A 12,469-nucleotide genomic window follows, 5' to 3' on the forward strand; every position below is an offset into this window, starting at 1 on the left:
TTATTTCTTATTTCATATTTTTTTAACTGCAATGTGTTCTTGTGAGTCTGTCGACAAAATTCTAATTACAGGTACAGCGTATTTAAAGGGATGGCTTAAGATAAATGTACTGAAAATCCTATTGAATGAAAACTCCACAAGAAAATCTGTTGGCCAGCAAGTGGGACGGTTTTCAGTGGTTGAATTACATTTATTCAGTGTATGCAAGGTAGACACACCTGTAGAGCACACTACACGCCTGCATTAGGTAAGTCTGAACACCAATTACTGAGAACAGCGTAGGAAAGGCGTTGATTTCCTAAATCTGAATTGGGCCCATTTTATTTAGATTTTTGTTCTTATTTAACATGACCCTTTGTTCCCAGGGGCCCCTACCTGCCGTTGTCTGAAGGGCTTCACGGGGCCCCAGTGTAAACTCCACACCTGTCAGGACTACTGTCATAATGGAGGCAACTGCACTGTATCCCAGGGCAACCAGCCCACCTGCCGCTGTCCGCCTGAGTATCTGGGAGACCAGTGTCAATACAGTGAGTGTATTGTTTATAATGGGTTAATAAGGGATGATTTAAGCAACAATGCCAACCTCTTGAACATCTTGGCCATGTACTGTTATAACCTCCACCCGGCACAGCCAGAAGAGGACTGGCCACCCCTCAGAACCTGGTTCCTCTCCAGGTTTCTTCCTAGGTTCCTGCCTTTCTAGGGAGTTTTTCCTAGCCACCGTGCTTCTACATCTGCATTGCTTGCTGTTTGGGGTTTTAGGCTGGGTTTCTGTACAGCACTTTGAGACATCAGCTGATGTAAGAAGGGCTTTATAAATACATTTGATTGATTGATTGATTGATTGTAAGTAAGCATTTCACTGTAAGGTTACCTGTTGTATTCGGCACATGTGACTATTAGAATTTTATGTGCAGATGAATCATTGAATGCTCATGAATTGCACTTTTCTACTGTATTGTCTGTATATGTCCTTTTGTCTATCTTCCAGTGTGTTATGTATGCACAGAGCAGCAACCAACATTTCCCTGGGGGGGGTTTATCTTTAACAGGTACCGTGCTGTCCCGCTCTAATTCACCACAACCTTGAACTAATATAGGATAAATTCATATGATTATTGAGCGTGACTGTTGCCAAAGACAGTACAGTACAGTATGAAGATAGAAATCCCATCTCACGCTTGTAGGCGACGTCGGATAGCTGAACGCATGCGCATTTACACGTTTTCGGGGCTCAACTCAACTAGCGCCGAACTGCGCATGTGCTACCCGTCATCTCTAAGGCGCTCCTTCGATATAAAGTTGTTTTTGACGAGCATTTTAAAACGGTATCAGTTTATTTTCACGAGGTTGGAGTAGTAAAATGTTCAACTACTAAAGATGGTTGGCTGGTTGTGCCTTTAGATTGAGAAAACGTACATCTAAATAATAATTGCACACTTCTCTAATTTACTTCTCAAACTCCGTTCTGATCTGCTTCGAAAGCGTTCCCGGAAGTCTTAAGATGTTGCGCCTCTGTGTTTTTATAAACTCTGTGTCGGTGATTTCGTTTTCCCCATCCAGAGGCTCTATGAAAAGACAACTGGGCCGATGCACCTGATATCAAAACGACACTCGGTAGCTTTCTTATGACTCATATTTATAGTCTCTTTTTTTCCAGGCAGTACGGTAAAGAGGAACCACACCCCCTTTTCCATACTGCTTTCTGATTGGGTTATTCCCATCACGTGATCCAGAAGTGAAAGGATTCTGTTTTTTCCGGAGGTAAGGAAATAAACACAACCTAATTATACTTGTCATTTTTACCTGACAAAATGTAAAAATATAAAGTTATATTGTAAGACTACAACGTGTTTTAACTGCACACGGTGTCGTCCTTCCCCGGTGTCGACCTTCCCAGTTGTACTTGTGTAATGTCGGTGTATATCGTTTTGTGGAGGTGGGAACTGTCATCTTTGTTGTTGTTTTTCACTGTGAATCAGACCGACTGACTAGACAAGAATAAAACGTTTATCTAAATACATGTTCCTCCTCGTTCGGCGTTATTTGGTGCAGTTAGCTAGTTAAGAAGACATTATTAAAAGGTAACATGAACCATTGCTTGGGTGAATATCCTGATGCGTAGTTAGGTCACACAACTTTAACTACCTAGATACGTTACTACAGCATTTTGTCATAGTCAAATGACGTTTCTGACCATTACTATAACGTTAGACTTTGACATGTAGCTAGGACATTGTCATGGATAGAGAGCTGTCTATATTTTGTCGTCATTGTGAACGCGTTGGGCCGGAGGGGGGTTTCCCATGGCGTCACGGTGTAATAAAGTGATCGGCGCCGGTACGTCAGTTTCACACACATTTACACTGCTTGAGATCCAGCTAATACAGTATAATGGATTATCCCTCTAGTCTAGATTTAATGCGGTGGGTTTGATTTTTCTCTAACTTCTCAGTGGATCAGCGAGGCCTCCTATTGGCTGTGACACTGCTGAGTCAGGAAGTGGATTTTACTAAACGCATCGACAGTTTTTATGCCAGTAAAAGTCGGTATTTTTAGTACGACAGCTGTGATGGAAACAGGAAGTTTTGGCCTAGAACACCACTAACCCTACCCACCCCTCCCCTAACTGCAGTAAACTTCTACAGATGATAAATTAAAGTTTTTGTTGTTTGTTGCTAAGAGTATTATTGATTGATTGACCATGACTTTTAAAATCAGCCAGTAGTGCGGTTTGCAGAGTGAACGCCAGGTAAATGCTCTTTAGCCGTTCCTGAACCTGCAACTACAGTTGATTTATTTATCAGCAACACGACAGTTTGGTGGGAAAATGCACATATCTGGGACCTCTGGCCCTAGTGCACATATCTGGGACCTCTGGCCCTAGTGCACATATCTGGGACCTCTGGCCCTAGTGCACATACACAGACATACACAGATCTCTGCAGTTCATCCAGAGTGATCATGGGCCTCTTGGCTGCATCTCTGATCCGTCTTCTCCTTGTATGAGCTGAAAGTTTAGAGGGACGGCCAGGTCTTGGTAGATTTGCAGTGGTCTGATACTCCTTCCATTTCAATATTATCGCGTGCACAGTGCTCCTTGGGATGTTTAAAGCTTGGGAAATATTTTTGTATCCAAATCCGGCTTTAAACTTCTTCACAACAGTATCTCGGACCTGCCTGGTGTGTTCCTTGTTCTTCATGATGCTCTCTGCGCTTTTAACGGACCTCTGAGACTATCACAGTGCAGGTGCATTTATACGGAGACTTGATTACACACAGGTGGATTGTATTTATCATCATTAGTCATTTTGGTCAACATTGGATCATTCAGAGATCCTCACTGAACTTCTGGAGAGAGTTTGCTGCACTGAAAGTAAACGGGCTGAATAATTTTGCACGCCCAATTTTTCAGTTTATGATTTGTTAAAAAAGTTTGAAATATCCAATAAATGTCGTTCCACTTCATGATTGTGTCCCACTTGTTGTTGATTCTTCACAAAAAAATACAGTTTTATATCTTTATGTTTGAAGCCTGAAATGTGGCAAAAGGTCGCAAAGTTCAAGGGGGCCGAATACTTTCGCAAGGCACTGTATTTTCTTTATGCAGAATTCAGAATATAATTTAAAATCTGCCAACAATTTGGATTGTAAACCTAGCTAGTGAAATATCTATTCAATATTTACCAGAAATTATTGATATTTGAAGTACACAGAATGCGTGTTATTATGACCATAGCTACAACAGTCATGATACTAATTGACAGTTACTGTTTCAGGGGTAGCTATAACCTAATGTTGCTCTCTTTATCTACTGTCTGAGTGACCCAGGACCACTGTTAGCTCTGGTCCTGGGCGTTAGTGCAGCTTGCTAACGTTGAGCCTTCAGGAAGAAGCCTCACTAACACCCTGGACCAGAGCTAGTTGTTCAATATGTCATTCCCCTTAGTGTGCTGTCTGAATGTGTTGGTTTGTTCTCCACTACAGGTGAACCTGAAGCCATCATCATGCAGAGCACAGCCAACTACCTGTGGCTCATCTCAGACCTGCTGGGCCAGGGAGCTACAGCTAACGTCTACCGTGGCAGACACAAGGTACAGGGCTAACACTAGCATCTACCGTGGCAGACACAAGGTACAGGGCTAACACACTAACATCTACTGTGGCAGACACAAGGTACTGGGCTAACATCTACTGTGGCAGACGCAAGGTACAGGGCTAACACACTAACATCTACCGTGGCAGACACAAGGTACAGGGCTAACACACTAACATCTACCGTGGCAGACACAAGGTACAGGGCTAACACACTAACATCTACCGTGGCAGACACAAGGTACAGGGCTAACACACTAACATCTACCGTGGCAGACACAAGGTACAGGGCTAACATCTACTGTGGCAGACGCAAGGTACAGGGCTAACACACTAACATCTACCGTGGCAGACACAAGGTACAGGGCTAACACACTAACATCTACCGTGGCAGACACAAGGTACAGGGCTAACACACTAACATCTACCGTGACAGACACAAGGTACAGGGCTAACACTAACATCTACCGTGGCAGACACAAGGTACAGGGCTAACACTAGCATCTACCGTGGCAGACACAAGGTACAGGGCTAACACACTAACGTCTACCGTAGCAGACACAAGGTACAGGGCTAACACTAACATCTACCGTGGCAGACACAAGGTACAGGGCTAACACACTAACATCTACCGTGGCAGACACAAGGTACAGGGCTAACACTAACATCTACCGTGGCAGACACAAGGTACAGGGCTAACACACTAACATCTACCGTGGCAGACACAAGGTACAGGGCTAACACTAACATCTACCGTGGCAGACACAAGGTACAGGGCTAACATCTACCGTGGCAGACACAAGGTACAGGGCTAACACTAACATCTACCGTGGCAGACAAGGTACAGGGCTAACATCTACCGTGGCAGACAAGGTACAGGGCTGGTCAGAGAATTTTCCAAGCTGTTTAAAGGCACAGTCAACTTAGTGAATGTAAACTTCTGACCCACTGGAATTGTGATATCGTGAAATGATCTGTCTGTAAGCAATTGTTGGAAAAATGACTTGTGTCTTGCACAAAGTAGATGTCCTAACCGACTTGCCAAAACTATAGTTTGTTAACAAGAAATGTGTGGAGTGGTTGAAAAACTAGTTTTAATGACTCCAACCTAAGTGTATGTAAACTTCCGACTTCAACTGTATCTATGGGCAGCACTGAGGGAGGGGGGGACTGTAACTGGGGGGAACGGTAACGAGTGCGGGGGGCACTGTTACTGAGGGGAGGGTGGGGACTGTAACTGGAGGGGGGACTGTAACTGAGGGGGACATCTTGGCAGTCTCTCCACCAAGCATCTTGGCAGTCTCTCACCTGCGTGGATGTGAGAGCAGAAGTGTAGTGTTGTTTTAGTTGTTGACATGTTGGCCTAACAGGAAGTCTAATATAGTACTGTTGTTCACTGTCTGTTGTCTCACTAATTCGCCATTTTGAGACGTTTCACCGACTGTTCATGTCACAGAGGGTTATGGTTGTCTGCTCAGCCATATCAGTCTAAGCTAGCGTGCTAACCCTTCTGTCTCCACAGGGGCTTTCCCTTCTGTCTCCACAGGGGCTTTCCCAGGTCTCTCTAGACTAGAGGGAGGATGCCAACACATATTAGGATGGGTCTGGACATGTCTTTGTGTTTGGTTCTGTCTGTTTGATTCTGACAGAATGAACATCTATGGCACTTAATGAACTGTCTCACTAGGGCTGTGTCCCTGATGGTCTGTCTCACTAGGGCTGTGTCCCAGCTGGACTGTCTCACTACGGCTGTGTCCCTGATGGACTGTCTCACTAGGGCTGTGTCCCAGATGGACTGTCTCACTAGGGCTGTGTCCCTGATGGACTGTCTCACTAGGGCTGTGTCCCTGATGGACTGTTTCACTAGGGCTGTGTCCCTGATGGACTGTCTCACTAGGGCTGTGTCCCTGATGGACTGTCTCACTAGGACTGTGTCCCTGATGGACTGTCTCACTAGGGCTGTGTTCCTGATGGACTGTTTCACTAGGGCTGTGTCCCTGATGGACTGTCTCACTAGGGCTGTGTCCCTGATGGACTGTCTCACTAGGGCTGTGTCCCTGATGGGACCTGATGGACTGTCTCACCTGGGCTGTGTCCCTGATGGACTGTCTCACTAGGGCTGTGTTCCTGATGGGACCTGATGGACTGTCTCACTAGGGCTGTGTCCCTGATGGGACCTGATGGACTGTCTCACCTGGGCTGTGTCCCTGATGGACTGTCTCAGTAGGGCTGTGTCCCTGATGGGACCTGATGGACTGTCTCACTAGGGCTGTGTCCCTGATGGACTGTCTCACTAGGGCTGTGTCCCTGATGGACTGTCTCACTAGGGCTGTGTCCCTGATGGACTGTCTCACTAGGGCTGTGTCCCTGATGGACTGTCTCACTAGGGCTGTGTCCCTGATGGACTGTCTCACTAGGGCTGTGTCCCTGATGGGACCTAATGAACTGTCTCACTAGGGCTGTGTCCCTGATGGACTGTCTCACTAGGGCTGTGTCCCTGATGGACTGTCTCACTAGGGCTGTGTCCCTGATGGGACCTGATGGACTGTCTCACTAGGGCTGTGTCCCTGATGGACTGTCTCACTAGGGCTGTGTCCCTGATGGACTGTCTCACTAGGACTGTGTCCCTGATGGGACCTGATGAACTGTCTCACTAGGGCTGTGTCCTTGATGGACTGTCTCACTAGGGCTGTGTCCCTGATGGACTGTCTCACTAGGGCTGTGTCCCTGATGGGACCTGATGGACTGTCTCACTAGGGCTGTGTCCCTGATGGACTGTCTCACTAGGGCTGTGTCCCTGATGGACTGTCTCACTAGGGCTGTGTCCCTGATGGACTGTTTCACTAGGGCTGTGTCCCTGATGGACTGTCTCACTAGGGCTGTGTCCCTGATGGACTGTCTCACTAGGGCTGTGTCCCTGATGGACTGTCTCACTAGGACTGTGTCCCTGATGGACTGTCTCACTAGGGCTGTGTTCCTGATGGACTGTTTCACTAGGGCTGTGTCCCTGATGGACTGTCTCACTAGGGCTGTGTCCCTGATGGACTGTCTCACTAGGGCTGTGTCCCTGATGGACTGTCTCACTAGGGCTGTGTCCCTGATGGGACCTAATGAACTGTCTCACTAGGGCTGTGTCCCTGATGGACTGTCTCACTAGGGCTGTGTCCCTGATGGACTGTCTCACTAGGACTGTGTCCCTGATGGGACCTGATGGACTGTCTCACTAGGGCTGTGTCCCTGATGGACTGTCTCACTAGGGCTGTGTCCCTGATGGACTGTCTCACTAGGACTGTGTCCCTGATGGGACCTGATGAACTGTCTCACTAGGGCTGTGTCCTTGATGGACTGTCTCACTAGGGCTGTGTCCCTGATGGACTGTCTCACTAGGGCTGTGTCCCTGATGGGACCTGATGGACTGTCTCACTAGGGCTGTGTCCCTGATGGACTGTCTCACTAGGGCTGTGTCCCTGATGGACTGTCTCACTAGGGCTGTGTCCCTGATGGGACCTGATGGACTGTCTCACTAGGACTGTGTCCCTGATGGACTGTCTCACTAGGGCTGTGTCCCTGATGGACTGTCTCACTAGGGCTGTGTCCCTGATGGGACCTGATGGACTGTCTCACTAGGGCTGTGTCCCTGATGGACTGTCTCACTAGGGCTGTGTCTCATTTGGAATGAGATGATGGCTGAACATGTGTCCACATACTTTTGGTCATGTAGTGTAGATTTCACTACTCAGTGCACGCAGGCAATTAGTGGTTTGCTATTTAAGGTTTAATAATGTTGTGTTCTCTAACATCAGAAAACAGGGGACCTGTATATCGTCTTCTACCTAAAGTTTAAACACAGAATATTTTTCTGTTAAAGATAATGGTGGACCTGAGTTCTGTAACACCAGAAAACACACCTGTATATAACACTATGTGTTCTGTAACACCAGAAAACACACCTGTATATAACACTATGTGTTCTGTAACACCAGAAAACACACCTGTATATAACACTATGTGTTCTGTAACACCAGAAAACACACCTGTATATAACACTATGTGTTCTGTAACACCAGAAAACACACCTGTATATAACACTATGTGTTCTGTAACACCAGAAAACACACCTGTATATAACACTATGTGTTCTGTAACACCAGAAAACACACCTGTATATAACACTGTGTGTTCTGTAACACCAGAAAACACACCTGTATATAACGCTGTGTTCTGTAACACCAGAAAACACACCTGTATATAACACTATGTGTTCTGTAACACCAGAAAACACACCTGTATATAACACTATGTGTTCTGTAACACCTGAAAACACACCTGTATATAACACTGTGTGTTCTGTAACACCAGAAAACACACCTGTATATAACACTGTGTGTTCTGTAACACCAGAAAACACACCTGTATATAACACTATGTGTTCTGTAACACCAGAAAACACACCTGTATATAACACTATGTGTTCTGTAACACCTGAAAACACACCTGTATATAACACTATGTGTTCTGTAACACCAGAAAACACACCTGTATATAACACTATGTTCTAACACCAGAAAACACACCTGTATATAACACTATGTGTTCTGTAACACCAGAAAACACACCTGTATATAACACTGTGTGTTCTGTAACACCAGAAAACACACCTGTATATAACACTATGTGTTCTGTAACACCAGAAAACACACCTGTATATAACACTATGTGTTCTGTAACACCTGAAAACACACCTGTATATAACACTATGTGTTCTGTAACACCAGAAAACACACCTGTATATAACACTATGTGTTCTGTAACACCAGAAAACACACCTGTATATAACACTATGTGTTCTGTAACACCAGAAAACACACCTGTATATAACACTATGTGTTCTGTAACACCAGAAAACACACCTGTATATAACACTATGTGTTCTGTAACACCTGAAAACACACCTGTATATAACACTATGTGTTCTGTAACACCAGAAAACACACCTGTATATAACACTGTGTTCTGTAACACCTGAAAACACACCTGTATATAACACTATGTTCTAACACCAGAAAACACACCTGTATATAACACTGTGTTCTGTAACACCTGAAAACACACCTGTATATAACACTATGTGTTCTGTAACACCTGAAAACACACCTGTATATAACACTATGTGTTCTGTAACACCAGAAAACACACCTGTATATAACACTGTGTGTTCTGTAACACCAGAAAACACACCTGTATATAACACTATGTGTTCTGTAACACCAGAAAACACACCTGTATATAACACTATGTGTTCTGTAACACCAGAAAACACACCTGTATATAACACTATGTGTTCTGTAACACCTGAAAACACACCTGTATATAACACTATGTGTTCTGTAACACCAGAAAACACACCTGTATATAACACTATGTTCTAACACCAGAAAACACACCTGTATATAACACTATGTGTTCTGTAACACCAGAAAACACACCTGTATATAACACTGTGTGTTCTGTAACACCAGAAAACACACCTGTATATAACACTCTGTGTTCTGTAACACCAGAAAACACACCTGTATATAACACTATGTGTTCTGTAACACCTGAAAACAAACCTGTATATAACACTGTGTTCTGTAACACCAGAAAACACACCTGTATATAACGCTATGTGTTCTGTAACACCAGAAAACACACCTGTATATAACACTGTGTTCTGTAACACCTGAAAACACACCTGTATATAACACTGTGTTCTGTAACACCAGAAAACACACCTGTATATAACACTGTGTTCTGTAACACATGAAAACACACCTGTATATAACGCTATGTGTTCTGTAACACCTGAAAACACACCTGTATATAACACTATGTGTTCTGTAACACCAGAAAACACACCTGTATATAACACTATGTGTTCTGTAACACCAGAAAACACACCTGTATATAACACTATGTGTTCTGTAACACCAGAAAACACACCTGTATATAACACTATGTGTTCTGTAACACACCTGTATATAACACTATGTGTTCTGTAACACCTGAAAACACACCTGTATATAACACTATGTGTTCTGTAACACACCTGTATATAACACTATGTGTTCTGTAACACATGAAAACACACCTGTATATAACACTATGTGTTCTGTAACACATGAAAACACACCTGTATATAACACTATGTGTTCTGTAACACCAGAAAACACACCTGTATATAACACTATGTGTTCTGTAACACCAGAAAACACACCTGTATATAACACTATGTGTTCTGTAACACCTGAAAACACACCTGTATATAACACTATGTGTCCTGTAACACCTGAAAACACACCTGTATATAACACTATGTGTTCTGTAACACCTGAAAACACACCTGTATATAACACTATGTGTTCTGTAACACCTGAAAACACACCTGTATATAACACTTTGTTCTGTAACACCAGAAAACACACCTGTATATAACACTGTGTTCTGTAACACCTGAAAACACACCTGTATATAACACTGTGTTCTGTAACACCTGAAAACACACCTGTATATAACACTGTGTTCTGTAACACCTGAAAACACACCTGTATATAACACTGTGTTCTGTAACACCAGAAAACACACCTGTATATAACACTATGTGTTCTGTAACACCAGAAAACACACCTGTATATAACACTATGTGTTCTGTAACACACCTGTATATAACACTATGTGTTCTGTAACACACCTGTATATAACACTATGTGTTCTGTAACACACCTGTATATAACACTATGTGTTCTGTAACACACCTGTATATAACACAATGTGTTCTGTAACACCAGAAAACACACCTGTATATAACACTATGTGTTCTGTAACACACCTGTATATAACACTATGTGTTCTGTAACACACCTGTATATAACACTATGTGTTCTGTAACACACCTGTATATAACACTATGTGTTCTGTAACACCAGAAAACACACCTGTATATAACACTATGTGTTCTGTAACACACCTGTATATAACACTATGTGTTCTGTAACACACCTGTATATAACACTATGTGTTCTGTAACACACCTGTATATAACACTATGTGTTCTGTAACACACCTGTATATAACACTATGTGTTCTGTAACACACCTGTATATAACACTATGTGTTCTGTAACACACCTGTATGTAACACTTTGTTCTGTAACACCTGAAAACACACCTGTATATAACACTGTGTTCTGTAACACCTGAAAACACACCTGTATATAACACTGTGTTCTGTAACACCAGAAAACGGGGGACCTATATGCGGTGAAGGTGTTCAACAACCTCAGTTTCCTGCGACCACTCGACGTCCAAATGAGAGAGTTTGAGGTCCTGAAGAAACTCAACCATAAGAACATCGTCAAGCTGTTCGCTGTGGAGGAGGAGGTCAGTTATATACCCTGTAATTTATAGAATAACACTACCTAGTGGAGGTATCTCTATCAGTATATACTATCTGTAGAATAACACTACCTAGAGGAGGTCAGTTATATACCCTGTAATTTATAGAATAACACTACCTAGAGGAGGTCAGTTATATACCCTGTAATTTATAGAATAACACTACCTCGAGGAGGTCAGTTATATACCCTGTAATTTATAGAATAACACTACCTAGAGGAGGTATCTCTATCAGTATATACTATCTGTAGAATAACACTACCTAGAGGAGGTCAGTTATATACCCTGTAATTTATAGAATAACACTACCTAGAGGAGGTACCTCTATCAGTATATACTATCAGTATATACTATCTGTAGAATAACACTACCTAGTGGAGGTATCTCTATCAGTATATACTATCTGTAGAATAACACTACCTAGTGGAGGTATCTCTATCAGTATATACTATCTGTAGAATAACACTACCTAGTGGAGGTATCTCTATCAGTAGAATAACACTACCTAGTGGAGGTATCTCTATCAGTAGAATAACACTACCTAGTGGAGGTATCTCTATCAGTAGAATAACACTACCTAGTGGAGGTATCTCTATCAGTAGAATAACACTACCTAGTGGAGGTATCTCTGTCTATAGAATAACACTACCTAGTGGAGGTATCTCTATCAGTATATACTATCTGTAGAATAACACCACCTAGTGGAGGTTTCTCTATCAGTATATACTATCAGTAGAATAACACTACCTAGTGGAGGTATCTCTATCAGTAGAATAACACTACCTAGTGGAGGTATCTCTATCAGTAGAATAACACCCCCTAGTGGAGGTATCTCTATCAGTATATACTATCTGTAGAATAACACTACCTAGTGGAGGTATCTCTATCAGTATATACTATCTGTAGAATAACACTACCTAGTGGAGGTATCTCTATCTGTA

The 12,469-nt window shown here is 43.1% G+C and overlaps 1 protein-coding gene across 5 annotated transcripts in view; it reads left to right on the forward strand.

The window, feature by feature from the left end:
* Positions 1-1,219: 1,219 nt before the first annotated feature.
* Positions 1,220-12,469, forward strand: part of tbk1 (TANK-binding kinase 1) — a 58,982-nt gene continuing 47,732 nt past the window's right edge. For 2 of the 5 annotated variants that reach the window (XM_090201447.1, XM_090201446.1), the window contains exons 1-3: positions 1,220-1,764; positions 3,988-4,094; positions 11,373-11,513. In XM_090201447.1, coding sequence (XP_090057573.1) covers positions 4,008-4,094; positions 11,373-11,513 — 228 coding nt within the window. In that variant the 5' untranslated portion in view covers positions 1,220-1,764; positions 3,988-4,007. Of the gene's footprint in view, positions 1,940-2,329; positions 2,427-3,987; positions 4,095-11,372; positions 11,514-12,469 lie in introns of those variants that run through there. The other 3 variants (XM_090201443.1, XM_090201444.1, XM_090201445.1) reach the window with 3 other exon arrangements.

This window comes from Oncorhynchus mykiss, chromosome 15, assembly GCF_057628025.1.
Source record: "Oncorhynchus mykiss isolate SJ-2025 chromosome 15, ASM5762802v1, whole genome shotgun sequence".
Lineage (NCBI taxonomy): Eukaryota > Metazoa > Chordata > Actinopteri > Salmoniformes > Salmonidae > Oncorhynchus > Oncorhynchus mykiss.